This window comes from Falco peregrinus, chromosome 19 (assembly GCF_023634155.1).
Source record: "Falco peregrinus isolate bFalPer1 chromosome 19, bFalPer1.pri, whole genome shotgun sequence".
Lineage (NCBI taxonomy): Eukaryota > Metazoa > Chordata > Aves > Falconiformes > Falconidae > Falco > Falco peregrinus.
The window spans coordinates 2,588,383-2,614,755 of record NC_073740.1 but is presented as its reverse complement, the minus strand read 5'-3'; the positions used below and the strand labels follow the sequence as shown (position 1 = coordinate 2,614,755).

The 26,373-nt window shown below is 69.7% G+C and overlaps 3 protein-coding genes across 15 annotated transcripts; 2 read left to right on the top strand and 1 right to left on the bottom strand.

Moving 5' to 3' along the window:
* The first annotated feature begins 1,199 nt into the window (after positions 1-1,199).
* STAT6 (signal transducer and activator of transcription 6) lies at positions 1,200-13,675 on the top strand. 9 transcript variants are annotated; one of them, XM_055792186.1, is made up of 22 exons: positions 1,200-1,359; positions 4,882-5,012; positions 6,058-6,196; positions 8,108-8,191; positions 8,307-8,424; positions 8,556-8,653; positions 8,796-8,944; positions 9,116-9,247; positions 9,353-9,541; positions 9,622-9,709; positions 9,871-9,993; positions 10,170-10,262; positions 10,425-10,631; positions 10,706-10,800; positions 10,919-11,055; positions 11,175-11,321; positions 11,548-11,617; positions 11,853-11,978; positions 12,098-12,202; positions 12,320-12,400; positions 12,658-12,804; positions 12,875-13,675. In XM_055792186.1, the coding sequence occupies exons 2-22, from the start codon at positions 4,897-4,899 to the stop codon at positions 13,071-13,073; spliced, it is 2,643 nt and encodes an 880-aa protein (XP_055648161.1). In that variant the 5' UTR covers positions 1,200-1,359; positions 4,882-4,896; the 3' UTR covers positions 13,074-13,675. The 9 variants fall into 9 exon arrangements, 7 of the variants coding, with proteins under 7 accessions (XP_055648161.1, XP_055648157.1, XP_055648156.1 ...); XM_055792182.1 differs by lacking the exon at positions 1,200-1,359 and adding an exon at positions 3,606-4,077 and having other exon boundaries at positions 12,658-12,801; XR_008744995.1 differs by lacking the exon at positions 1,200-1,359 and adding an exon at positions 3,607-4,077 and having other exon boundaries at positions 12,123-12,202; positions 12,875-13,015.
* A 382-nt stretch (positions 13,676-14,057) lies between these two features.
* NAB2 (NGFI-A binding protein 2) lies at positions 14,058-19,743 on the bottom strand. 2 transcript variants are annotated; one of them, XM_055792193.1, is made up of 7 exons: positions 19,475-19,743; positions 16,637-17,441; positions 16,270-16,403; positions 15,684-15,735; positions 15,229-15,361; positions 14,936-15,136; positions 14,058-14,813 (listed from the first exon to the last, which is right to left on the bottom strand). In XM_055792193.1, exons 1-7 carry the CDS (start codon positions 19,561-19,563, stop codon positions 14,719-14,721), a joined length of 1,509 nt encoding a protein of 502 aa, XP_055648168.1. In that variant the 5' UTR covers positions 19,564-19,743; the 3' UTR covers positions 14,058-14,718. The 2 variants fall into 2 exon arrangements, with proteins under 2 accessions (XP_055648168.1, XP_055648169.1); XM_055792194.1 differs by lacking the exon at positions 19,475-19,743 and adding an exon at positions 17,924-18,318 and having other exon boundaries at positions 14,060-14,813.
* Positions 19,744-19,925: 182 nt separating this feature from the next.
* NEMP1 (nuclear envelope integral membrane protein 1) lies at positions 19,926-25,508 on the top strand. Of its 4 annotated transcripts, none has more exons than XM_055792192.1 (10): positions 19,926-20,276; positions 21,194-21,315; positions 21,553-21,661; positions 21,978-22,050; positions 22,213-22,306; positions 22,505-22,619; positions 22,840-23,065; positions 23,403-23,576; positions 23,857-24,041; positions 24,663-25,508. In XM_055792192.1, the coding sequence occupies exons 1-9, from the start codon at positions 19,967-19,969 to the stop codon at positions 24,038-24,040; spliced, it is 1,407 nt and encodes a 468-aa protein (XP_055648167.1). In that variant the 5' UTR covers positions 19,926-19,966; the 3' UTR covers position 24,041; positions 24,663-25,508. The 4 variants fall into 4 exon arrangements, with proteins under 4 accessions (XP_055648167.1, XP_055648165.1, XP_055648166.1 ...); XM_055792191.1 differs by having other exon boundaries at positions 19,937-20,258; positions 21,451-21,661; XM_055792189.1 differs by having other exon boundaries at positions 19,938-20,276; positions 21,451-21,661.
* Positions 25,509-26,373: the final 865 nt, after the last annotated feature.

Here is a 26,373-nt window from a genome sequence, read left to right as displayed (position 1 = left end):
CCCGGGGGGCTGGGCAGGGCCGGGAAGCCCCTTCCCAGCCTCCCCAGCTCCTCCGGGGATGCTGCTCAGCCCCGAACCAGGGCTCTCCCGCGCCACGGCGGGGGCCGGCCTCCCAGGGGACCCCGGTGCTGCAGGAAGGGGCAAGCGAGGGGGGGGGCACCCCCGGGCGGGGGGGCCGCGCCCCCGCGTGATGCCCGTAACGGGGCCACGGGCGCAGCGGCGCGAGGGGCGATGGGGGGAACGGGGGGACCCGGCACCGGCGGTGCGGCAGCGCCCCCTGGCGGCCCCGGGTGGCGCTGCGCGGGGCGGCCCCTCCGCGCCGGTGGGGGGTGGTGGGGCGGCCTTCAGGAGCCCCCGGGGCGGGGGACGGGCTGGTCCGGCCCCTCGCGGGGACCCCCCCGTGCAGCGACCCCGCGCGTGCAACGTGACCCCCCCATACACAACATCCCCCCCGCGCAGCGCGCACCCCTTAAGCCCCATGCACCCTCCCGGGACCCCCCCATGTCCCGGCAGCAACAGACACAGGCAGGGAGGGGGGCAGAGCCCGGGGGCAGCTGTGGGGCAGACCCAGCCCGGGGACGCAGTCAAGCCGTGGGGGGCAGGGGGGGACCACGGCCCGGCTCCGCGGGGGGGGGGGTCCCCAGCAAAGGCCCCCGGGCACGGGGTGGGCACGACCTGGAGCGCTCACCCCCTCGGCTGCCCTGGAACAGGTGGGGGGGCAGGGGAGCCCGGCCAGGGGGCTGGGGGCTCTGATGTGGGGCAGGAGTGGGACCGTGGGTGGGTGTCAGATGTGGGGCGGGGGGGGGGGCAATACAGGGCAGGTGTGGGGCAGTAGGTAATGGGGGCTGGTGTGGGGCAGGTGATGGACGGGGGCTGATGTGGGGCACTAGATAGATGGGCCTGACGTGGGGCAGGCACGGGGCAGTGGATAGATTGGGGCTGACGTGGGGCAGGTGTGGGATAGATGGGGCTGATGTGGGGCAGGCGTGGGGCAGGGGATAGATGGGGCTGATGTGGGGCAGGTGTGGGATAGATGGGGCTGATGTGGGGCGGGTTTGGGATAGATTGGGGCTGATGTGGGGCGGGCGTGGGGCATAGGATAGATGGGGCTGATGTGGGGCGGTGGATAGATGGGCTGATGTGGGGCAAGGGGATCGATGGGATGATGTGGGGCAGGCCCAGGGTGGCCGCGGAGCAGCTCTGGGGTCCCGGTGCCGGTCCCGGTGCCGGAGCCCCCCCGCGCCCCCGCGTCCCCTCCCCCTTCCTGGCGCCGGCACTTCCCGCCCGAGCGGAGCCGCCGCCATGGACTGAGGGACCGCGCGGCCCGGCCCGGCCGCCCCGCAGCGGCGCCTCCCGCAGGTACCGGCGGGGCCGGGGGGGGGGTCCCGGCCGCGGGAGGGCCCGGGCGGGCGCGCGGCTCCCTGCCCTGCGCGGGGAGGGGGCGCGGGGGGCCCGATCCCTGAGGGCGGGGGGGAGCGCGGGTGGCAGCGGGGCGGCCCGGGCTGCTGCGGGCGGGGGGGGGGGCTTCGCTGGCTCGGTGCGGGCCATCCTTATCCCGCCCGGGGCAGGAGGGGGCCCGGTGCTGCGGCCGTGCCGGTGGGCAGGGGGCTTCCCCGGTACCCTCCGCCCAGCCCCGCTGTCCCTGGGGCTGGCAGGGGCTGCTCGGGGCGGGGGGGCGCTGCCCAGCCAGCACGTTCCTGCGGCCGGGGCAGGGGGCTGCGCAGCGCGGCACGGCCCCCGCGGGGGCACGGGGGTCTTCCCGGGCAGCGGAGCGGGGCCGTGTCCTCGCTGGGGGGCGGGGGGGGGGGGGGCTGTGGGCAGGGGGGCTGCGGGGGTCTCCCCTTGGCCGGGCAGGGGGGGCGCTCGGCGCGGGGCCCCGCAGTGCCGCGGTGGCGGGTGCGTGGGGCAGAGCAGGAGCCCCTGGCGGGGCTGGGGGGGGGTCCTGAGTCCCCCGACCCCGCGGACGGGCCCGTGGTGGCGCCTGGGCCGCATCCAGCCTGGATCCCCCGGGGCGGGGACGGTCCCGCTCCTCCTCCCGGTGCCGAGGGTGGGCAGCCCGGACCCCGCGTCCCGCTGCCTGGATCGGGGGTCCCTGGCCTGGGCGCCCCCCCCCCCCATGCTGAGGAAACGGGGTCGCCGAGAGGCAGCGAGGAGTCCCCCCGGCTGCGACCCCGCGGGGCAAAGCGAGCGCCGAGCCCGGGTGTCCTGGGCGGGGGGCGCTGGGACCCTCCGAGCGTCCTGGGAAACCCCCGGGAAACCCCTGCACCGGGGGGGGCGGGGGGCGCAGAGGGACGCGCGGACCCCCGTGCTGCAGCCCCAGCTCAGCCTCGGGCGCAGGGATGGGAAATCGCCCGGGGCCGGGGGGCGCCAGCCTGGAGGGGGGTCCCTGGGCAGCCCCGGACCCCCAGGCGTGGGGGAGGGGGGGGGGCTGCGGTCCGTGCCGGGAAGTGCCGGTGGTTAATGAGTAACGGGCGCGCGGGGCGGGGCGGTGAGTAAGCAGAAACCCGCGCTGGGGGTGTGGGGGTCACCCAGCCCCCCCCCGCACCTGGGCTCCCCCCGCCCCACCTGCCAGCCCGGGGGACCCCCGAGGTGCAGCAGCCCCTCTGGAGGAGGAGGAAGTGAAAGGGATTGCTCCGGGGGGGCTCGGCAAGGTGGCGGGGGGGGGGGGCTTGGGGCCACCCGAGGTGGCTGCTTCCCCCCCCCCCCCCCCCCCCCGCCCGGTGCCCGATCCTGCCCCAGCGCCGGGCCGGGGGCACCTGGCAGCCGCGGGGTCTCCCCAGGTGGTGCCCCCCGGAGCGGGACCCCCGTCCTGGGGCCATGGGACACGCGGGGGCATCTGCGGTGGGGCACGCGTGGGTGCGCCGCGGGCTGTGGGGCCGGCGGCTGCCTGTCCCCCCAGCGGGACATCGGTCCCTGCCGCTGCCCAGCGCCGGTGGGGTCCCGGCGGAGCAGACCCCCGGGGCCCGATCCTGGGTTTCCTCTCCAGGAAGCCCGGTGCAGTGACGGGAACTGGGGGGACGTGACGGGAGCTGGGGCGGGCGCAGGAGGAGCAGAGCCGGCAAAGGTGGCGATGGGGACGGGAGGGGGGCAGGGCACGGCCGGGCTGAGGGCGCTGCCCTGACTGGTGCCAGCGGGGGATGGGCCGGTCCCCCCCGGACTCCCCCGAGCTGGTGTCCCCTGAGCTGGTGTCCCCTGGGCCAGCGGGGGGCTGGGGACAGCTCCGGCTTTTGGGCTGCCCCCCACCCGCCAGCAGCTGCCACCCGGGGCTGGGCAGAAATACAGGGTTTTTTTGGGGGGGGACACGACAGGGGTGGTGGCTCCGGGGTCACAGAGCGGGACGCTGCTGCTCCCTCCTGCCCCGCTCCTCTGCCTGCCGCCACCGACCATCACCGGGGCCCTGAGGGGCGCGGGCAGCGCTGAGCGTGTTTCCCATGTTGACCCCCCCGGGGGGCTTTGTGCATGGGGGGCTGGTTGCTCTGGCCACCCCCGAAGCGCCGCGCTGGGGGGTGGGAGGGGTGCCCGGGGGTGGGACGGGTGCCCCGGGGTTGGGTCTCCATCCGCTGCGGTTCTTCCGCCCTCGTGGGGCTTTGCGGGACCACCTGGCGCGGCTGATCCCCCCATGTGCCCAGGCCCCGCGGGAGGGATGCTCCGCACCACCGGCTCGGGGCGCACCCCTGTCCCCAGGGTCCCTCGCGGGGCCGGGGGCCGGAGCGGGGCTGGGGGCCGGGCGCGGGCCTGCGTCGCGGTTGTTTTGCACACCCCGCCATGTTGCCCTAGTGATGTTGGCTTCCTTCCCCTCGCATGTTTCTCAAAGTCTCCGGCAGCTCCACCTCCGCCCTGCGCCTCGGCTCTGGGCTCGGGCAGCGTGGCCAGGCCGTGGGGAACGTGCTGCTCGCCAGGGCGCGTGACGTGGCTCCCGCTCGCTCTTGGCTTTGGGGGACGAGGAGCCAACCCTGGGCGGGTGGGGGGGCGGGGGTCCCGGAGGCGCCGCGGCTGGGCGGTGAGCTGCCGGTGCCTCGTGCCCTGCCGCAGGATCTGGCCCCTGCCCCGGCCGGGTCTGGGGGAAGCGGCAGCCAGGTGCGTTGGGGCCGGGGGTGCGGTGGCCCCCGTCGCCTGCCGGACCCCCGGGGGGGCCCAGAGGTGCGGGGCCGGGGGGTGTGAGCATGCGGGGAGGGAGGGAGCTGTCGGGAAGAGGCACAGCGTGGGCAGGATGGGGCAGGCTGCCAGTGGTGCTGGGGGGCTGGTGCTGGGCAGGGGGAGGGACCGTTAGGGTTGTGATGCTCGGCTCAGGGCACGGGGGGAACGACACCCGTGGTCCAGGCTGGGACGTGACCCCCCAGCCCAGGCCTTCCCTGGGGGGTTTCTACCTAGCGCCTCGTTCCAGTCCTCGTGCCTTCCACCAGCTCAGAGCTCCCGCTCCTGGGGGGCGTCTGGGGCCTGGGGAAGGTGCCTTCCTCGGGGGGGAGGGCAGCTGGGGGGGCGTTGAGGAGCAGCCAGGCCACTCCGGTGAGACCACCCCAGCAGAGCAGCCTCGCCGAGCGCTGGGGTCTTGTGCTGTTCCTGCTCCTGGCGGCTCTCCCGTCTCCTGCTGCAGGACTGGCAGCGCCCGTCCTTGGGCATCACCTGTGGCGGGACCGCAGGGATTCTCTGGAAATGTGGGAAACTGAGGCGCGAGTGGGCTGCCTGCCTGCCCAGGATTGCCCAAGAGGCTGATCCTGGGTTGGGGCTTCCTCCTCCTCCTCTTCCACCCCAGCAGCCCAGACCCGGCTGAGCGGCAGGTTCAGACGGCAGAGGGACGAGGGATGGGCAGTGGCTGGGTGCAGCAGCCACCCACGGCGCCCGAGTCACCCCGCTCACCTTCCCTCTCCTGTTTCTCCGCAGGTGACTCTTCCCAAGATGTCCCTCTGGAGCATCGTCTCCCAGATGCCGCCGGAGGACTTCAGCGGCCTCTTCACAGAGTTTCCCCGCAGCCTGCGCTGTCTCCTGGCCGACTGGCTGGAGAACCAGCCCTGGTGAGTCCCCCGGTGCCTGCGGGCTCTGTCCTGCCCCGGCACAGCCCCCCACGCGCCCCGGGTCAGCGTCGGTGAGCTGAGCTGGGGGGGGTCCCCAGCCTGGGCAGTGCCTCACCCATCAGGTCTGCACGCACTGGTGGAGGTGGGTGCTGGTGACGGGCCCCATCCATGGGCCCAGGCGAGGTGGGTGAGGGGGTTGGGGTCTGCAGGGGGTGTCGGGGCCAGTGGCAGGACCACGGTGTTGGTCTGAGGGTCCTGTCCGGGGGTCGGGGCTGCAGGCAGGACAGGGGTGGAGGCAGGCGTGTTTGCAGCGTAGCCCAGGAAGGGTCTCGGGACCCCAGACTGGACACCAGTGGAGTTCCTGGACCCATGGGCAGAGAGTGCAGCCGTCCAGGTGGGGCTGCTCGGGGTCGCCAGTGCCCGCGGCGTCTGCGCTGTGTCGCTCTGTGTTGGGGGTGGCAGCAGCCGTGGGTGCAGCCTGGTCCCAGCCCCCGTAACGGCCACCACTGCTTGTCCCCGTGCCGGGCTCGGCCAGGCTTTCTGGGGAGCTTCTCCTTTGTGCGGTCGTTGCGGGAAAGGCCCCCCCGGCCCATCCTCCTGCCTTGTGGGGCCACGGCCATGCCGCCGTGCGCGGTGCCGATGCTCTCCGGCCAGAGGAGCGGTGCAGAAGGCTGTGGTGCAGCAGTGGGCGAGGGGGGCTGGTCCGTGGTGTGTGGCTCCGGGACCCACAGCACGTCGCTCGGTGGGCGTCACGCTGCAGGGATGAGGCACAGTGGGGGCGGGGTGGGCAGACGTGCAGCAGCTGGGTGAACATGTGGGGGAGGTTTCGGGAGGTCGTGTCCTCTCCAGGGAACTGCCCTGCCCTGCTCAGAGCGCAGTTCACCCCGTCCATGCAGCAAATTTCCCCTAAAAATCCAGCAGCACCGGGTTACGCACCAGGAAGGCGGGTGTCCCCTTCCTCCCCGGAGCGAGCATGGGGGTCGGGGTCGCACAGGGGAGGGTGGAGGATTCCTGCCCGTCCACCAAACCACTTTCCTCTCTCCAGGGAGTTCCTCAATGGCTCGGACGCCTTCTGCACCAGCGTGGCCGGTGGGATGCTCTCGGCCATGCTGGAGAAGCTCCGCAGCACTGCCAGCAGCGACAGGCAGCAGTGCCAGATCCTCCAGCAAGTCAGCGGCGTTGAGGTGCGTGGGGGTCGGGCACGGGACCCTCGGGGCTGTGTGGCGCTGGGGTCGTGGCTGGCTGCCCAGGAAGATGGGGTTATTTTGTGGTATTTCACGTTTGCTGGTTCAAGCGCTGCTCGAAGGGGCCGGGGCCGGGGGCTGCTCCCCCTCGGCGTCTGCTTCAAGGCCGGCGCCGTCTGTGCGCAACGAGCTTGTGCGGTCTCAGCGACTGGGGGTTTTGGGGCACTTCAGGGGGGCAGAAGGGGGTTTGTTTGCATCCAGGGGCTGACCCCCAGCTCGCCGCGGCACTGGGGCTGTCATGGCCGCAGCTGCGGTTCCCCTCGGCTCCCCACACCACCCTGCCCGCTGGGCTGTCCGGTTTGCCCTCGCCACCACGGTTCCGCAGCTCCCCGGGGGGCTGCCCCCCACGGCCACATCCTCCCAGGCGCTGTGCCGGCCCCTGTCCCCACGGGGAAGCCCCCCCAGCCCCGCTCCCCCCAGCTGCCAGCACCCGGCTGGCTGCCTCACCAGATGTTCCCCATTTTCTGCTTGAGCGTTTGATTTTTTTCCTTCCTCTGTGCCGTGTGTTCTGCTGCGTTTCCTCCTGCCGGGTGTGCGTGTGTACGCCGGGGTTCTTTTTCTGGGCCGTTTCTGTTTATCAAGGTCTGTTTGAATTGCTTTCTGTCTCTCTTCCACCTTCTGTGATTGCAGATTTAACCCCTGTACTCTCTCTCCTGCGTAAGGGCTGAGTGGTGCTCGCTCCCAGAGCCCCGTTCTGGTTGAAAGCCCTGCTTTTTTGGTAACAGACATTTTTAATATTCACCACTTGGGAAGGGGTCAGCTTTAGTCATAGCTTCTGGGGAACAGGGTAATTGTCCAAAACCAGATTGTTGCTTTGCTTTTTGCAATTGTAGGAAAACACACAGATGTTTCAGCTTAGGGTGTTTATTTTTTTTTTATTATTATTTTAAATGCTCAAGAAGAGCCACCCTCCCATGTTCCCTCCTCGGACCATCCCTCATCCCACAAGAGAAAACCAGCAAACCCTCCTTTCTCCCAAGCTCGCTGCCAGTCCCGACCTGGCCCCGCAGAGAGGAGGGGACGCGCTGGCCGTGGGGGCTGCCGCGTGGGGGTAGGGGCTGGGTGCTCGCCCACCAGATGGGTGAACGCAGGGCCAGGGAAGCAGCTGGGGTGAGTGGGGTGGGAAACCGGCTGGTGGGAAGCCAAACCCCCGGATTTTGTCCCCCCAACCCCCGGGGTCTGGCAGGGTTTGCCCTGGCAGAGCCCCCGTGCCAGCCCAGCACCGCTGGTGCTGCATCAGGATGGGGGGCAGGTGTGGGGGGGCTGGGGGGGTCGGGCACAGAGCTGCCTCCCGGCCGGCACGGGAAGCTGTCGAGCACGTTGGCAGTCCGGCAGTCAGTCCGGCACTTCACCCGTGCGCTCTGCTGCTGTTTTGGGAAGCAGCTAATTTGGGAAATGCACAAAGGCTGGAGGAGCTGGCGCAGGGCGCAGGGAGCCGGAGCCAGCAGGGAAATTCCTCTCCGTTTTCGGTGGAAAGCATCGACCCACCCGGGCCAGGGCAGCTGGGAGAACCTTCACCAGGTGTCAGGCTGGTGAGTCTCAGGGAGATGCTTGCAGAAACAGAGAAATTGCTTTGGTTCGATGTTTTGTTGTTTTTTTTTTTTAATTGGAAGTTGACTCATATATTTTTTTAATGCACAGTTTAAAGTGGTTTTAAAGCTGGAAATTAGCTCCGTCAGAACAGCAGCAAGTTGTGGTCTGTCCCGTGTTTTGGGTCATGAAACTTCGGAGTCTGCCTTAGCGTGGTTCACTGTGGGAAGGGGGCTCGAAACGTGTGAACGGGGTGGGGAGGGGGCTGGGGGCTGGGTGTGCGTCCTGTCCCCCTGACGCCCTGGGCTTGGCCCCCTGCAGAACACCTACCGGCGGGACCCACTGCGGCTGGTGGCCGTCCTGAAGGCGATCCTGGAGGGCGAGAAGGCCGCTGTGCTCAAGAGGGTGCGTGGTCCCCGTCCCCCTCCTGGGGCACCCCGAGGTCCCTGTCCCCCTCCTGGAGCACCCTGAGGCACGGGGCCGGCTCAGGACCTTGCTCACCCCCTTTGCTCTGCCCCAGGACCGTCACCTGCCCCTCAGCTTCCACCGGCGCCAGGAGGAGCTGAAGTTCAGCCTGGGGCTACAGCGGCTGCAGCACCGCGTCCGCGAGATCCAGGCGCTGCGGGATGGTGCTGCAGGTGAGGGGTTGGGGCAGGATGGGTCCCTGCTCGGCGTGGGGCTGCCGTGGCGCGCAGCAAAGGTGGCATGCCACCCTCCCCGGGGTGCTGGGCGGCGCAGTGCAGACACCAGCCCCATCCTTCCCCCACAGCCTCGCTGCAGCTGAAGATGGAAGCGAAACCTCCCGAGAGTGTGAGTGGGGGTCCGGGGCACCCGGGGGGAGCCCAGCAGCCCTGCCTGCCAGGGAAGGTGCAGACCAGCTCTGGGGCAGGGAGGGCAGCGCAGGGCTCTGGGGGTCTTGGTGCCCTGCGGGGATGGTTGTAGGGCTGTGGGTCTTGGCGGGGGGGGCGGCGGTGCGATGCAGAGCCCCGTGGCCGGTGCTGCCCCCCAGGAGCTGCCCACCCTGATCCTGGAGGCCGTGAAAGAGCTGGAGGCAGCCAAGCAGCAGGTGCTGAAGAGGATCCAGATCTGGAAGAGGCAGCAGCAGCTGGCTGGGAATGGGGCGCTCTTCGAGGAGAACTTATCTCCACTGCAGAAGAGGTGAGGTGGGACGGGGCAGGGCTGGGGAACCCAGAGCAACCTTCCTGCTCCCTCTGCTCTGCTCCCCCGGGAATGGGGAGCCCACTGGCCTGAGGGGCTCTGGGTGGGGGTGGGGGTGGTCCAGCTCTGCCTTGGCTGAGGGTGCCCCTTTCTCCGTCATCCCCTCGGCAGGTGCGAGAACCTGGTCGAGGTTTACTTCCAGCTGCACCAGCAGGTGATGGCGGCGAGCACGGAGCTGGGGGCTGAGCTGCTGCCCCGGATTCTGGAGCGCTTCAGTGAGGTGTTATCCAGCCTGGTCAAGAGGTAACAGGCTGGGGGGGGCAGAGGGGTGAGGTGGGTCTGCAGGGGCTGGTGGCAGAGCTGGCGGGGGTGCTGTGCTGGGCACCATTGTCTCCCCTTGTCCCCCAGCTCCTTCCTGGTGGAGAAGCAGCCCCCGCAGGTGCTGAAGACCCAGACCAAGTTCCAGGCGAGCGTCCGGTTCCTGCTGGGCCCCCAGCTGCTGAAGGCATCGTCCAAGCCCTACATGGTGCGGGCTGACATGGTGACGGAGAAGCAGGCACGGGAGCAGGCGCTCAGCGCCTACAGCAATGCCCTCAGGTGAGCAGCCAGACGGCCAGCGTGGGGGCGGGGGGGGCTGCGGTGCTGCCACTCCCCCCCTGACCCCCTCCTCTGCCCAGCGAGAGCACGGGAGACATCATGCATAACGTGGTGGCGCTGGAGACCAACCCCACCAGTGGGACCTGCTGTGCTAACTTCAAGAACGTGGTGAGTGCCACCAGCGAGGGGCCGTGCAGGGGCTGCGGGATGGGCTGGGGGCTCGGCTGGGGGGCTGGGAGGCCCCGTGACAGAGCCACTGGTGGGGGGTGGGCTGGGGGGCCCCAAGGCCGGTGCTTGCCCAGGGGTGACGCTCCGCTCTCCCTCCCCAGCTGCTGAAGAAGATCAAGCGCTGCGAGCGGAAGGGCTCCGAGTCAGTGACGGAGGAGAAGTGTGCCATGCTGTTCAGCACCACCGTGACCCTGACCCCCAGCAACCTCTCCATCCACCTCCAGGTGCCTGCCCCTCTCCTGCGGGATGGGTCTGGATGGTGCTGAGCTGTCCCCCATGGGACGAGCTGTCCTGGACAGCTGGGAGCGGAGCCCCGTGCTGGGCTGGGAGGGTCCCAGGGCAGCCAGCCCCGCTTCCCTTGGCGTGCCCTCAGGGCTGAGGGGGCTGCGCTCTGCCCCAGGTCCTGTCTCTGCCCATCGTGGTCATCGTCCACGGGAACCAGGACAATAATGCCAAAGCGACCGTGCTGTGGGATAACGCCTTCTCCGAGATTGTGAGTGCCGCGAGCCCAAGGGAAGGGCAGGGGGTGGGGGAAGGAGCGGCCGGGACGCTGGGCTTGGGTCTGGTGGGCTGAAGCAGGAGCCACAGCACATGGGTGGGATGCCATGGGCTGGGCTGGGGCGGCGGGGCCTGATGCCATCCCACCCTGCTGCAGGACCGGGTGCCCTTCATGGTGGCTGAGCGGGTGCCCTGGGAGAAGATGTGTGATACACTGAACCTGAAGTTCATGGCAGAGGTGCAGACCACCAAGGGGCTTCTCAAGGAGCACTATTTCTTCCTGGCCCAGAAGATCTTCAACGACCACAGCGCCAGCCTCGAGGACTTCCAGAGCCGCAGCGTCTCCTGGGCCCAGTTCAACAAGGTTACTGGGAGGGCTGGCCAGGGTGGGCAGGCGCTGGCGTGGCCCTGGGGAGCCTCACACCCTCTCTGCCCCAGGAGATCCTGCCTGGTCGAGGATTCACCTTCTGGCAGTGGTTTGATGGAGTCCTTGACCTCACCAAGAGATGCCTCAAAAGCTACTGGTCAGACAGGTGGGTGCCCAGGGGCAGAGCGGGGCTTCACGTCTGCCCCGGGGCCAGAGCTGGGGAATCCCGGTCCCTCCCCTCCCCCCTGGCCCTGGCCCACTCCCCCATCTGCCCGTCCCTCTAGGCTCATCATCGGCTTCATCAGCAAGCAGTACGTCTGCAAGCTCCTGAGCACTGAGCCTGACGGGACCTTCCTGCTCCGCTTCAGTGACTCGGAGATCGGGGGCGTCACTATCGCTCACGTCATCCGGGGCAAGGATGGTGAGATGGGGAGACAGGGGCTGCGCTCAGGACCGCGAAAGGGGGGTGTCATTGTGACCTGGAGATGTTGGGCGTTACGGGGACCAGGCAGTGGAGCCCCGTGCTGCATCTCCCCGCAGGCTCCAGCCAGGTGGAGAACATCCAGCCCTTCTCCGCCAAGGACCTGTCCATCCGGTCCCTCGGTGACCGAATCCGGGACCTGGGGCAGCTCCGCAACCTCTACCCCAACACCCCCAAGGACCAGGCATTTGGGAGTCACTACAACAGTGAGTGGGGGCGGGGCAGAGATGGGCCCTGGGCTTCGCCTCTGCCTCCCCAGCAGTGCTGTGGGGAGAAGCCGAAGGGCTTGGGAGGGCGGAGGGGGTTGGGGTCTCCCCCAGGTCCCCTCTGGCCCCAGAGCTTGCAGGGGCAGCCAGTGCTGGCAGAGGGGGTTGACGTGGCACGGCCCTGTGCTGGGGTGGGGGTTCATGGATGCTTCTCCTCTCTGAGCAGAAGAGCAGACAGGCAAGGATGGCCGGGGCTACGTCTCCACCGCCATCAAGATGACGGTGGAAAGCGAAAGGTGGGTGTGCGTGCAAGGACCTCACCAGCCGGCCCGAGCATCGCTGCTGGGCCGGGGCATTCTGGCCGGGCGAAACAGGGGGGCATTTGGGAGCGAGGAACCTGCCGTGGGTGTCCCGAGCTGCGGCGGAGCACGCCTGCGAGCGAGCGCTGGCTCGCACGTGCACCTCTTCAGAGGCTGGACCTTGTGGCGTGCAAGCCCTGCCTGGGATGATGGGGATGATGCACTTTTGCAGGGACCAGCAGCCCCAGAGCGCTGCCGGGGCCCCCCCCGACGCCCCCCAGGCTCAGATGTTCAGCCTGCCCGTGCTGCAGCCCGAGCTGCCCCCGGAAAGCCTGCAGTCGGTGCTCAGCCCCATCTGGTGAGTGCCCGGCGATGCCCGGGCGGAGGCAGACCTGCCCTCCTCGCACGTGCTGGGGTGCAGGGGGCTGTGGCAGGGAAGCCCCTCAGATGCCAACCCCTCTGTGTCTGCGCCTGCAGCCCCCCTGCTCCCTTCTGCCCCCAGCCCATCCCCACGGGCTACCCCACAGCTGAGAGCAACATCAACATCATGGCCTCAGACAGCCTCAGGTCCTCCTTCCCCAGGTAGGAACGGTGCTGGTGCTGGGTGGGGGGCAGGGTGAGCCCCCCCCCCCGCCCTCGGGCAGGGGCCAGGTGCCGTTTCCCCCCACCCCTCAGTGCTCCCGCTGCTCCTCCCCATAGCACATCACCCATGCTCTCGCCGCCCCTGGTTGTGGACCCCGCGCTGCCCCGCTGCCAGGACCTTGCCTTCAGGAACCCCTTGTAAGACCCAGCACGCGGCCAGAGAGGGGGCAGCCCCATCTGCCCCCCCACTTCTCCCCACCGCGGCGCAGCCCCGGGGCAGGCACACCTGGGGGGACCTTCCCCAGCTGACCAGTGCTCCCTGCAAGACCCCCCATCCCGTCCCCCCCAAACCAAGCACTTCCCCCCCGCTATGCCTTGGGGCCGGCACACACGCCTGGGCGTGGGGGGGTATCCCATGGCCTGCATCAGCCCCCCCTCCGGTTTTTGCCCCCCAGGCCCTTCATGCCCAACCAGTACATAACGGGGGAGGCCTCACAGTTGCTGTCGGGGGGCCCCTCACCGGAGCCCCAGGACGAGGAGATGCCCGAGCTGGGCCCATTCCCGCCGATGGTGGACCAGCCACTGCAGAGCTCCCCAAGGTGGTAAGCGTGGGGGGGTCCGCAGGGGGCCAGGGCGAGCTGCCCCAAGTCACCCTGTCACCTCTCCCCCCAGGATGCCACCCAGCATGGACCTGCCGCCCAGCTCGGACTTGGACCAGTTCCTCCTGCAGGAGATGTCCCTGGAGGGCCCTGCACTGTGCCCCCCCTTCCCACCCCCCCTGCCACGCGGCGGGTACCCCAGCCCCAACGCCTCTTGCTGGGGTCTGGGGGAGTCTCGGTGGGACGACAGTATCCGGCCAGGGCACGTGTGAGAGGGCTGCTGGGGGGGATGTTGGGCTGTGACACCCCCTCCCCAGCCTTGTTTGGGTTCCTGGACTCAATATCACTTGTGCCAGGGTGGGAACTCTGGCAGGGGAGGGGGGGATTTTCCAGCGGGGGGGGGCAGCACTTTGGGTAACACCCTGTCCCCCCCCCTTGTGTATATGCTGCACTTCGGAGTACGGAGCCGCTGCCGCCCACGCCAGGCTGGGGTCCGCGGGCCTGGGAGGTGCCGGGTGAGGGGGGGCAGGCACAGGAGCCCTGACCTGCGTGGGTGCCCCCCACCCACGCCGCCAGGCTCAGCCCCGCGGGGGCCGCGATGAGTCAGCTGCGGGGGTGGCAGGCGGCTGCGGGAAACACACCGGCGCAGAGGTACCAGCCCGCTGCGTGCCAGGGCGGGGGGCACCGAGACCCCCTGCAGCGGCCTGGGAAGGGGGGCAGACACCTTGCACACCCGGGGGGTCTGTGAGCTGTGACACCCCACCCCCCTCCCCCAACCCAGCCTGGAGCGGGGCTATAGCAGGGAGAAGGGAGCCTGGGGGCAGGAAGATAAGCCATAAAATAAAGTTTTATTCCAAAATAACAAAATAAATAATCTACTGTACACGTTACAAAGGAAGAATTGCTAATGCTCTAAAAAGACACCACACAGTCCTAAGAGGGGAGGGGGGGAGGGGCCCGGGGCTGGGCACGGCTTGCAGAAACGGGGGGAGGGGGGTGGCAGCACCACCCCGGTGCCCGTCGAACACCGCCTGCTTCGTGCTGGGAGGGGGTGCACACGTGTGACACCCCACTGCATGTGTGACACCCCATGGCACAGGGACCATGCATGGCAGTGCACGCAGGTAATCGGGGAGGGGGGGGAGGGGGGGGGCGGAGGTGTGTTGCGGGGAGGCGTGCGGGGCAGGGGGGTGCGCGCTGGCACTGAGCTGTGGTTGCTGCGGGGTGGGGTGGGGTGGGGGGGGTATTTACAGGGGTAACGCTGAACGTGAGCGATGCGGTGCCGTTGGGGGTGTGGGGGGGGGGGCGTCGCAACGCGTGTGCACGGTGCGCCGGCACGTGCGTGCTGCGGGGAGGGGGGCTGGCGGCTGGAGCGTGGGTGCTGCGGGGGCGCGCGCGGGGCTGTTGCGCGCCAGCACCGTGTGCCCGGCGTGGGCGGCAGCGCTGACGCGGGAGCACGCGGTGCTGCATGCGGCTCACGTGCTGGTGGTGAAACGCTTGTCCCTACGCAGTGACGGGGCCGGGGGACACGGCTCGCCTGCCCGAAGTGGCCTGGGCGGGGGGCGGGGGGGGGTTGACACGGTTAGCACGAGGGGTGACGGCGGGGGCCAGGCAGCCCCGGCGCGGGCAGGAGGGGCTGTACAGTGGGTTCGAGTCCATCGACGGCTTCCCAGCCCCGGGGGGGCGGCGGGGGCCCAGAGCCTGGCAGGGACAAGGGTATTGCTGCTGCGGGGGGGGGCACGTCCCGCCGCGGCTGAGGTAACCAGAGCGTCGGTGCGGGAGGGGATGGGGGCCCTGGGGGGGCTGTGGCCAAGTCCTCGCCGGCTCCCTGCGCCCGGAGCGCTGCCGCCGCGCCACCAGCACCCGTCCCCCAGCACGTTATTGCTTCGTTAATGGTGGCGGGGGGCTGCGGGGGCCTCACTGCCGGCTGGTCTCCTGCTCCACCTTGATGGCGCTGCGGGGGGGCTCAGGCGGGGCTGGAGGACCCCGTTCCGCCAGCCCGTCCTCGAACTCTGCGGGGAGAGGGGGGAGACGGCGTCAGGGCTACCGTAGGGAGAAGACAGCCCGGCCCCCCAGCCCCCCGGCAAACCCCCACCCCACGGCAAACCCCCACCCCGGCCCGGTGGGGGCTCACCTGGTCCCGGGGGCTTCCCTGGCAGACAGGGGCTGAGCCGCCCCACACGCTCGTGCGAGACCAGCCGGGCCAGGCGCAGCCCCTCGTCCATCAGCGTCTGCTGGAGGATGTGGCGACTCCAGAGCCCGTGGGGGGGGAGACCGAGGGGCACGTCGGGGGCCATGCCGGGCGGCGGTGTCAGCCGGGGACAGGCCCCCGCCGCTGGGGACAGAAGGGCAAGAGTCAGTGCCAAGGGGGGGGCGGCCACCACCAGCCCACAGGCACCCCGGGGAGGGGAAGGGACCCCCACTCACCCTGCAAGTGGCCGTCGAGGCTCTCCCCAGAGAGGCTGCCCGCGTCCTCCTCCAGGCTGGCTCGGTACCCAGCCCCGGGGGGCTCCGGCCCTACCGGCAGCGGCAGCAGCTCAGGGCGGCTCTGCTCTCCCGCCTGCCAAGAGCGCACGGGTAAGCACAGGGCACCACAGAAGGGTCCCATCCTGCCCGGGGGCTCTGTGCCACCCACCCCAGGGTGCCCGCGGCTGCACAGGCAGCACCATCCCCACGGCCACCGCCCCGCAGCCCCTCGCCACCTGCCAGAGGCAGCGTGGGCAGCCCCGGGCACGCCGCGCCGTCCCACCCACGCGTGGGCGAGCTCCCGCCCACGCTCACAGGTGTGCACACCTGCATGTGCATGCGCACCCCACGTGCCTGCACCCCCACGCACGCGGGTGTGGGCGCGTGTCCCCTGGCACCCCTGGGTGGGCACCCACCTCCTGCTTGAGCCGCTTGGCCGCGGTGGCTCCGCTCTCCTCGGGATGTGCCCTGCGAGGCGGGGGGAGAAGGGGCTGTGTCAGGTGTGGGGGCGGCGGTGCAGGGGCCCCACGAGAGGCAGGGCCGCCCGGGCTCCCGCCACGCTGCGGGCAGTGCCAGCCACGGTGGCAAGCGTGGGCGGCTGCCCGGGCAGGGCGGTGCCATGGGACAGCGCGGATCGGGGCTTTGGCGCAGATCAAGCCGGGGGTGGCAAAAAGGGGGGAGCAGCTGGAGAGCGAAGGGAAAAGGCAGCCTGGCCACGGCACGCGGCGGGCAGGGGCTTTGGGGAAGGGGGCAAGGGATGGGGCGCCCCCACCCAGCAGCATCCCCCTCCCCCTAGCGCCAGGCATCCCAGCCATCCTCTGCCTCCCACACCCCGAGGTCAGGCAGAAAACACCTGACAAGACGGGAAGGAGAACTTGGCCCCGTGGGGTCCCATCCCCGTCCAGAAGCGCTGGGTTGTGGTACAGCACCCAGGGGCGCAGAGGGGGTGACGGCCAGGCCCCCCTGCCCGGTGAGGAGGGGGTTTGCCAGGTCCAGGCTCACCTGGCGACCTTGAGCGAGGACAGGTAGGTGCTCTCCCGTGCAACCTGCCGCGAGAGCGAGAAGAGCTCGACGCGCCGCAGCAGCAGCGAGTTGTCCCGTAGGCAGAACTGGGCGGCCGCCTCGTTGATGATGAGCTGGGGGCAGAGATGAAGCGTGAGCAGGGACGGCAGCACCCACGCGACCCCACGGCAAAGGTGATGCTTGGGTCTGGTGCCACCTGGGCAGGAGCAGAACCCGGCTCCCACCCGCTCCATGCGGGAGCCCCCACCGCAGCCTCCTCCCCAGGTCAGAGCCTGACACCCCCCACCACCTCCAGAGCCCCCGCACCCCCAGGACCTTCCAGCGTGGACCCCACCGTGCCGCCCACCTCGTGCAGAGTGAGCTGCTTGCCCTCGCGGCGCCGGGCCTCGCCACGGCCGTAGATTGCGCTGTGCCGGCGGATCTCCTCCTCCTTGTGCCGGTCGCCATCCTCCAGCTGGAAGATGTGCCCCACGGCCTTGGCCAGCTTCTTGTTGAGCTTCATCAGTGCCCGCAGCTCAGCCTCGCCGCCCCGGGGGCAGCTCTGCAGCAGCCGCTCCACACTCTCCGCCACCGTCCGCGCCAGCTCCGGCTCCAGCACCTCCGTGCCCACCGGCTGCTCGCCACCGCTCCCGCCCGGGGAAAAGGGGGGACCCCCCGGCTCCTCATCCCCGCCTCCCTCAGACTCAGGGGTGCTCCTCCCCGGCCACGGCGGGGCCGCCGACGGTGACAGCTTCTCCCCCGGCTCCGTGGGGCTCCGTGCCGGGGGCGTCCCGGTGCTGCCGCCCCCCTTGCCCACAGCCTCGCTGGGGCTGGTGTGCCCGTTGCTGAGTGCCTTGCGGCCACCGGCCTCGGAGAGCTTGAAGAGGGGGATGCTGCTGACGGGCACGGCTGAGACCGGCTGGCTGAAGAGCCCGGGGTTGGAGGCCCACTCGCGCAGGGCCTTCTGGAGGCGGCGGACGTGCAGGGGCTTGGTGGCCATGCCCACCAGCGCCATGATCTCCAGGAACTCCTCCTCGCCCGCCTCGCAGAGCTGCTGCACGTCGTCCCCCCCTTGCTGGATGAAGGTCTCGTAGTAGCCCAGCAGGTTGGCGCGCTGCAGCACCCGGTACAGCTGCAGCTCACCCAGCGTGCGGGGCAGGGCCATGGCGAGCCTGCGGGACGGACGGATGGGTCACGACACGGGGGACAGACGGACACGCAGGAGAAGCCCCCTCCCCACTCTCTGGCCCGGGGATACGGGGTGGTGGGGAGGGGGGGGGGCAGCACCCCAGGGTGACACGGGGTGCAAACCCCACGGGGTGCCCAGGCCCACTCGTGCTCCCCGGGGTGGGATGGACCCCACAGCCACAGCTCCCTCGGACACGGCACAGACTCGAATGCCCCCCCCCTCCCGGTGCCGTGCCCATCCCCCTGACCCCCCAGGGCCCCCGAGTGGGGCCGGACGCGTCCGGGGCTGCCCCAGCCCCTCCCCATCCCCGACGGCGCGGAGCCGGCGATGTGCCGCTGTCCCGGTTCCGCCGGGGCCATCCATCCCCGGTCCCCCCGCCCTGCTCGGTGCCCCCCCACCCGTGCCCCGGACCCATCCCGGTGCCGCGGTCTCCCCGACCCCCCCCATCCCCTCCCGGCCGCTCACCGCCGGCTGGAGCCGCCTCCGGCCGCTACGCCCGCCCCGTGCGCGGCCGCCGTGCGCTCCGGGGGGGCGGCGGGGGCTCCGGGGACAGCGCCGGGCGCTGGGTCCGGTGGGGGTGGGGGGTCCCGGGGCTCGGGGGTCCCACGGCCGGGCCGGGCGCGCTCGCTCCGCCGCGCCGCGCCGCTTCTGCGGGCCGCCCACACGGGCGGTACCGTGAAATAGCAGCGGCCCCGGCTGCGCCGCGGCGTGGGAGGCCCCGTGGGCGGATCCCGCGGCTGCCGCCCCCGCCGAGCGCAGCGCGGGCGGCCGCGGCGGGCGGGGGGCAGCGGGCGGGGGCGGTGGCACCGGCCCCCCCCCTCCCCCCCACCGGCCGGGAGGCGCAGCGGCAGCGGGGGGAGCGGGGACCGGCGCCCCGCTACGGCGGCACCGGGGGTCCCGCAGGCGCGGGCAGCTTCTGCCGGGGGGGGGGGGGGCAGCGGGAAAGGGGGCGGGGGGGACACGCGAGGCGCCGGGGGGGGGAGGCAGCACACTCCCGGAGGAGGAGGGGACGCGGGGCCGGGGGTCCCGCCGCCGGCCCTGCAGGTGCCCGGCCATCGCGGGGGCTCCCAGCACCCCAGGCTGGGGCACACGGGGCCGTGCACGCGGGACCCTCCCGCCCCCCCTCCCCGGGGTCCAGCCGGCCGCGCTTGCAGCATCTCCGGCTCCCGTAGCATCCCGGCTCCGTTACCCCGCCGCTCTCCCGGGATTTCCCCCTCGGCCCCGGGTGCCAGAGCCCGCTGCGGCCTCAGTTCCGTTCCCCCCCGCCGGTCACCGGCGGGCAGCGGCTGCCATCGATAGGCTCCAGAGCGAACACCCCCACCCCCACGGCGCAGGCCTTGGCCCAGAGCAGCGAGAATGGGAGCGGAGGGACAAGGTTTCTCAGGTGCTGTCGGGGGGCCACGCCGAAGCCCCCCGCCCGCAGCACCCCGCCCCCGCGGGAGGGTCACGGCCCCCCCGCCGGCCCTGCGGGGCTCAGCGCTATTTATAGTGCGGCTGGTGAGACCGGGCGCCTGGCGTGGATGCAGCCGCCCCCGCGCGATCCTGCCCGGGGCTGGGGGGGGGACATGGCGGGGATGGAGCGGGGGGGGACATGGCACGTCTCCGGCGCTGGCAGGGGACAGCAGGGGCTCCCCCACGAGCACGGTCCCCGACGCGGGGGTCCCGCTCCCCCCAACTTGATCCCCGCCCGGCCGCCCCTCCCACGCCCCCCACCCCCCCCGCGACCAGGCGTCCAGCGCGGCGGGGCCGTTCCCAGGCCCGGCGCTGCCCCCGGCTGACGCACATCCTCCGCCCACGGCCCCGCCGCTTCCCGGCTCCGCCGCCCACGGCCGGGGGGGAGCTGCCCGAGCCCGCTCCCCGCCCACGGGCGGCCGGCGCACCCGGCGTCCTGGCGCCCGCCGCCCCACGGGGAGGGACCCGCCCGGGGGGGAGGTCACCCCCCCTTTCCCGGGGATGGCGGCGCCCCGCGCCTCCCCGCTGCTCCCCCACGCTGGGGGGAAGGGACGCGGCCCGTACCGGGGAGAAACGGGGGGACGCAGGGCGGGCACGGTGCCCCCCCGCGACCGAGCTGAGCCTTCGCCCGTGGGATGCAGAATTCCCCCCATCCCCCCTCTGCCGGGAGTCGCCCCGGCCCCACGCGACACCCTGGGCTGCCCCTGGCCCCAGGCGGGGCCCCTTGTCCCGGGCCCGGCCCCGCGGAGCCCCGACCCGGCGCGGCCACACAGCCGGCGGGGAGCGGGGCCGGGGGCGGGACCTGCCGCTCCCCCACGCGTGGCCCCTGCATAAAAACAAGGTGAGACCGCTCCCTGATAGGAGGAGGCGCTTGTCAATCAGGCGGAGTCCGAGGGGACTTAGGAGGGCGTGGCGGGCCGGGCCTGTTCTCTGATAGGCTGAGGGCCGTGCCTATCAGGGCCGTTACTAAGGCTGGGCTCGAGGTTGCCACGGGCTGGGCGGCCCTCCGGTTTGAATGGCGCGCCCGTCGGTCATCGTAGAACCAAAGGCGGAACCATGGCTGGTTCCTGCCCGCGCTACGTTGATAGGCTGCAGGCCCTGTCAGTCAACACGGCGGGGGCCGCGACAGTCCTTCCGATTGGTCAGCTCGGCCGTCGCTCGGCGATGACGCCACGCGCACGCGCCGTTCTCGTCGGCTCCGCCGCCGCCTCAGCGGCCGTTGCCGAGCGGGCGGAAACGGAAGTGGCTGGTGCGGCGGCGGCGGGAGGGATGAAACCGGCTCCGGGGCGGCAACGGCTCTTGGCGGCGCTGGTGCTGCTGCTCCTGCCGCTGCCGCTGCGCGGCGCAGGTGTGCGGAGCGGCGCAGGTGTGCGGAGCGGCGGCGGCACCGGGCGGGGCGGCGGCACCGGGCGGGGCGAGGGCGTCACGTGTCACATGGCGGTGCGAGGGGAGGGGGGGCTGGGGCTGGAACCGGGACCGGGAGCAAGGGGCTCCAGCCTGGGGTCGTTGCCTCCCGCGACGTTCCCGCGGCGGCAGAGGGCCGACCCCGGCCGGGAGCGGGACAGCTGGCGGCGGCACTGACCCAGCCGGGCCCGGGCAGCGGCCCGAGGGGGCTCCGGTGGCCCCTCCGGGGGTCGGGGAGCCGGGGCTCGCACAGGGGGAGCTGCCCGGTGCAGCCGAGGGCCTTCCCTCCCTCTCTCCCTCCCTCCCTCCCTCCCGCCCCACGCATCTCCGGTCCGAGCGCAGCCCCCCGCCCCGGCCAGCCCCTCCCGGGAAGCCGCCGGGTGTTTCCTCTGCATCCCCGGGCGAGGGGCCGCGGCTCGGGGCTCGGTGCCCACCCGCCGGTCTAGGGGGAGCACACGGCACCGCCGGGGCACGGCACAGCACGGTGGCCGTGGGCAGCTGCGGCCCGGTGCTGCGCGCAGGGTGCTGGGGACCGGGCTTCCAGCGTGTTGCCGGGCGGACCTGCCGGAGCAGCCGGGCCCGCCGTGGGATGCGGGAGCCGTACGGGAATGCAGGTTTCCCTGAGATGGAGCCGGCTCTAGAACGAGGGGTGACGCTGGAAAGGGAGCAGGGGGGGAGCTGGTGCTGCCGCGACAGTGCCAGGAGCAGCGTTAGCCAGGAAAGAACAAGGCAGAGGAAGGGCTTGTGTCTGGAGCACGCTTAACTGGGGGGCTCCGGGATGGGAAAGTGGACCCGTGTGTTGTGGTGGGTGAAGCGGCTGGGAGCAGGGGCCTCTCATTCCGTCTGCGTTACGGAATCCCTTTGCTCTGTGTCGCGCAGATGCCGAGGAGTCTGTCATCCCGCTCCGCGAGGGCCAAGCTTACCATCGTGCAGCTCCTCACCACTTCTGCTACACCAACACGCGTGTCCCGCAATGGCACGACATATGGACGAGGACACAGGTGAGAGGAGAAGGCAGGTCCTCTCCAGTCCCTGTCCCAGAGACCCAGTCTTCTCTGGGTCCTGGTCCTGGGGGCTGGGCTGAGCCCCTCCGGCGGCTGCGGCCATGCCCCCGTTTGCTCCCCTCCCCTGCACAGATCCGGATCAACAGCAGCCGGATGATCCAAGTCACTCAGGTGGACAGCGAGGAGAAGCTGAAGCAATTCAACATGTGGAACATTGTTTTCTCCTTCCTGAAGGAGAAGCTGAATGACACTAGCATCGATGTGGATCTCTACAGCAACAAAACCTGCCTGAAAGTCGAGCTGCTGGAGGCTGGCACCACGTACTGCGTCACCCTCTTTCGACGTACGTCTCCTCCGTGGCGGGGGCTCCTGGGGTGGGAGGTGGTTCTGGCTGCACCAGCACTGTCGGGGGGCAGCAAGAATGTGGCCGAGGGAGCTCGTGGTCTGCGCGCAAACTCCTTCCTGGGGAAGGAAAATGGGCTTGCAAAGGGAAGCGTGTCTTTGTCTGTGGGATGTAAGGGGGGAATTTAGGTCACTTGTCGGAGGTTTCCCTGGGATGCTGCCCCTTCCCTGTCCTTGTGACTATGTGGCAGGCTGGAGCTCAACCTGGAGAGCCCCGTGCCAGTGTTCATCTCAACCTGGACTCACTCTCTTCCCAGGCTTTGACCCTAAGCTATTCCTGGTTTTCTTCCTGGGCCTGTTCTTGTTCTTCTGCGGGGACGTGCTGAGCAGGTAAGTCGCCTCCTTTCCCCTGTGAGCTGGGGACGAGGAGGGTTGGGTGGGCTGTGCCTGGTTGGCTCTGCGGGCTCTCGGGGGGTTGCTCCCAGCAGGTGTGTTTGTGCACAGGCATCCATGAGCTGTAAAACACCTTGTAAACGCGTGTGATCTTTGCAGGAGCCAACTCTTCTACTACTCGGCTGGGATTAGTTTCGGCTTGCTGACCTCGCTGCTTATCCTTGTCTATGTGATGTCCAAGGTCATGCCCAAGGTGAGTGTCAGGCTGTTTCGGAGCGAGAGACCTCGCAGCCGTAGCCCTTTCTACACCTGTACAGTTATTCTGGTGAGAGTGCTGGGCTACATGGCCCTGGGGTACCGGGTTGTGGGTCTGGCTTTGCGTGGAGCAAAATGCAGGAGGTAGCCGTGGCTGCCTGCTGCCTCTCTTTGAGTTTCCCATCTCCTCTCCTAGAAAAGCCATATTTACTTGCTGCTGGCAGGAGGCTGGTCCTTTTCCCTGTATCTTCTTCAGCTGATCTTCAAGAACCTACAGGAGATCTGCAAGTCCTACTGGCAGTACCTCCTAGGTAGGTGTGAGCCCTTCAGACTCACCAGTTCACCAGTCTGTGTGTCTCCTACTGGCGCTGCAACGTGCTGGTGGAAAATGCTGAGGCTTTCTGCCCCCCTCATTGCTGCAGACACTGCCCTTGTGCTCCTGAGAGAGGGGGGCTCCAGCGTGGCGGATGCTGCTCAGCCAGCTCCTGTCAGCCAGGCTGAGCCCACTAGTCTGTGTCTGCTCTCCTGCAGGCTACCTGCTGCTCGTGGGCTTCGTGAGCTTCAGCGTGTGCTACAGGTACGGCCCGCTGGAGAACGAGCGCAGCATCAACCTCCTCTCCTGGGCCCTGCAGTTCCTGGGCCTGTTGCTGATGTACACGGGCATCCAGATCTATCCCATCGCCTTGGCCTTGGTGATCATCGCCATCTGCACCAAGAACCTGGACTACCCCATGCAGTGGGCCTTTGCTGCCTACAGGTGAGGACTGCAAGCACCCTGGCTTGTTCCTGATTTCCAGCCGTTGTTGGGCCTGGATGAGCTGCTAGATGGAGTCTGTGGTGCAGAACCAGGGCATTTTTGCTGGGGTTTGGGCCTGGGGGGATATACCCGGGGGGAGTGGTGTCCCTCTTTCCCTGGGGTTGGTGCAGGGGAGTGCCCTGCTGCTCCTTGTGGCTGGGAACCTCGCTCCTGAGGCCGGAGGGACGTGCTTCGCTCCTCCCGCTGCCAGCTCTGACCCAGCTGCCCGCGGTGCTGGGCCTGCGCCAAGGTCCTGCCCCAGCTGGGTGGGCAGTAACTGGTGCCGCTCCGCTGGCAGGAGACTGCAGAGTGCCAGGCTGGGGCCGAGCCCCCCTCGCCTGCTGACGGAGGAGGAGTACCGGGTGCAGGGTGAGGTGGAGACACGCAGGGCCCTCGAGGAGCTTCGAAGCTACTGCAGGAGCCCAGATTTTTCCGCCTGGACCGCAGTCTCCCGCATCCAGTCTCCCAAGAGGTAATGTCCCCTGGCAGCGCGCTCAGGGTGGCCGGCCTGCATCTCTGCGCTTCTGAAAGCCGGGGGTCGCTCTGTGCTGTCGCATCGGGCTTTAGAGTTAGGGAAGTGGAGGCACAGAAGCTCCGTGGTGCGCGGAAGCAGGGTGTGCCACGGGGGAAGGACAGAGAACACCCAGTCCTGGCGCTGAAACGCTTCACCCCAGCTCCCTGTGTGCCAGGGCCTCACCGGAGGCTGCCGGGCACGTGTGTGCACAACCGGCTTCTTTGTGGCTTCTTCCCAGGTTTGCTGACTTTGTGGGGGGCGCCTGTCACATCACCCCCAACGAGGTCTGTGCCCACGAGCAGGAGTACGGCCTGAGCAGCATGTTCCTTGAGGACCAGCTCTTTGAGGAGGATGATGACAACTCCTTTGATGGGAACGATGTCAGTTACTCCTTGACCCACAACCACCTGGATGCTGATTGAGGTCAGCTGCCACAGGCCCAGGGAGGCGAGGGGCAGAACCGCTGCTGCTTCCCCGCTGCCCTGACACCTGCAGAGTACAAAGCCCCGTTTTCTGGGGAGAGCTGGTACGTCTGCCTGCCAGCACCCCCGATCTCGCCCCGAGCTGGCTGCAGCAGAGCCTGGTGGGAGGACAAGGGGGGTTGACACCCTCATCTTCCCCAGGCAGCTCCTGCCAGGCTAAGGCACGAAAGCTTTTGTCAGCACAGCCCTGAGTGGTGCAGAGGAGATGCAGGGAGTCGGGCTGGGCTGGGGACCGCAGGGCAGGTGAGGACTGGGCTGCTGACAAGATGTGGGATGCTGGTCCTCTCTTGAAGGTGGACTGGAGCCACCTTGGCTTTTGGCGTGGGTGCTTGTGAGCTCCCAGTGCACGAATTGTAGGGGCAAGGACCTCCTTTGCAGGCCTGGGTGCTGATCTGGCTGCTGGAAGCACCCTGCCTTGTCCCTCAGCACGGCTATTGTGGCCAGCAGATGGGAGCCCCTCTTCCCCACCTGCTGCCTCTGGGCTGCGGGGCACCCCAGTTCTGCCAGGAGCGTCTCTGCCTGCCGAGGTGGGGACGGAGCGAAAGGTCTGTCTTGCATGCAGATGCCTGCAAGGGTGACATGCACAAGAGGAACTTTGGACCTGCGTGCTCAGCATCTGCCTGCTGCCAGGCTGCCGTGGGGAGGGAGCAGGCAGCAGACGACCTGCTCTTCCTCCTGCTGTTACCAAAGATGCCAAAGGGCACAGCTGGTTGGACTGTGCCTTTGCCTTGGATACCAAAAACCCCAGCACATCCCTCGTGGTGGGACTGGGGCTCAGCTGGCCCTACCGTGTGTGTGTCATGGAGCTCGGGAGAAGGCAGCTTGGAAGTCTGTTCGGTGCCCCGCGCGCTCGCCCCGCTCCCCCCGGCTGCTGTGTCCTGGCAGAGGCTGTACCCAGCCTCCCTCTTCCCCTGCTTCTGCCTGCCGGGCGCTCCCTGGGCTGAGGATGAGTGTGGATGTGCTCCTTCCTCCCCGCTTTGCTGGCACCTCCCAGTCCCTTTGGAGTTGCTACACTCTGCCTCTACCCTGCTGTTACATGGGGATGCACCGCGCTCCCTTCGGCGCTGGTGCGGGCAGGGGAGGGGGGGGGGGGTCCCTGCCAGCGTTCCCACTCCCCCCTCACAGGTCCTGGGGAGGGGATGCCCCGATCTATGCAACTTTCCAAGCAATAAAGCTGCCCTCGGGCAGCCTCGCTGTCCCGGGGGCCGGGGTCCCTGCGGCTAGCACCCACCTCGCCCCTGCCCCTGCCAGAGCTTTTGCCGTTGGTTTGTTTCTGTTCCAGGTTTACTGCCCTGCTCTTGCTGTGCTTCCCTGCCTGCTCTGGTGTGAGCAGCCTCTGTGACTGCATCCCCTCTGCATGTTTCAATGATTGATTATATTTTTTAATAAAGATGTATTTTGTAGGTAATGAGTCTCATTTGTCCAGCCCCTAGGGCTCCATCCTCGGCTCTCTCACCTGCCCGGGGGAGCTCTTGCTCTGCCAGGGATGCTGCTGGAGCCGGGGGGTGGGGGGGGGTGGGCACAGAATGGGCCCCTGGGTGCTGGGCTCCCTGCGGCAGCCCCGGAGCAAAGGCAGGACCATGGCCATGGATCTCTGGCCCTGGTGTCTTCTTCCCTCGGTGCTCCCAGCTCCGCCGGGCCCTGCACGTCACCCCGCTTTCCCGCAGCCCTGGGAGGAAGCTCGCGTTGTTTGCTCGGCTGCAAGTGAATTTCTCCGCTTGTTCCTGCTCCCAGCTGCTGGGCCGGGCAGGGGAGCGCGGTGGTGGCGGCGGTGCGGCTGGGCTGGGCACGGGCTGGGGGCTGCCGGAGCCTGAGGCTGTTTCCCAGCTGGCTGGCTGCTTCGTGCCTCAGTTTCCCCATCCGCGATGGGCGCGGTGCCCTGAGGGAGGGCCCTCCAGCCCCCCGCCCCCCCGTGGGCTGCACCGGGCCAGTGCTGGGTGCTGGGCTGGGCTGAGCACCGCCGGCTCCCAGGCAGCCCCAGTTGAAGCCACTCCAGGAACTGCTGCTGTGCGACTGGGAGGTGAGTTGCGGACCCCTCTGCTCCCAGCCTGAAGCACCTGAGCACCCCTGCACCCTGGGGCTGGCCGGGGGCACCCTGGCACCGCAGGGAAGACTGGGGTGAGCCCAGGGCTGCCCTGGAGCCCCGCGGGGGGGCTCTTGCTCTGGCTCCCACTCATGGGTGCTCACCCTGGGGTCCTGCACCCAGCAGGACGGGGGTCTTGGGGCCAGTGCCCTGTGCAGAGGGAGGCTCTGCCACCTTCTCCAGTGGCTGC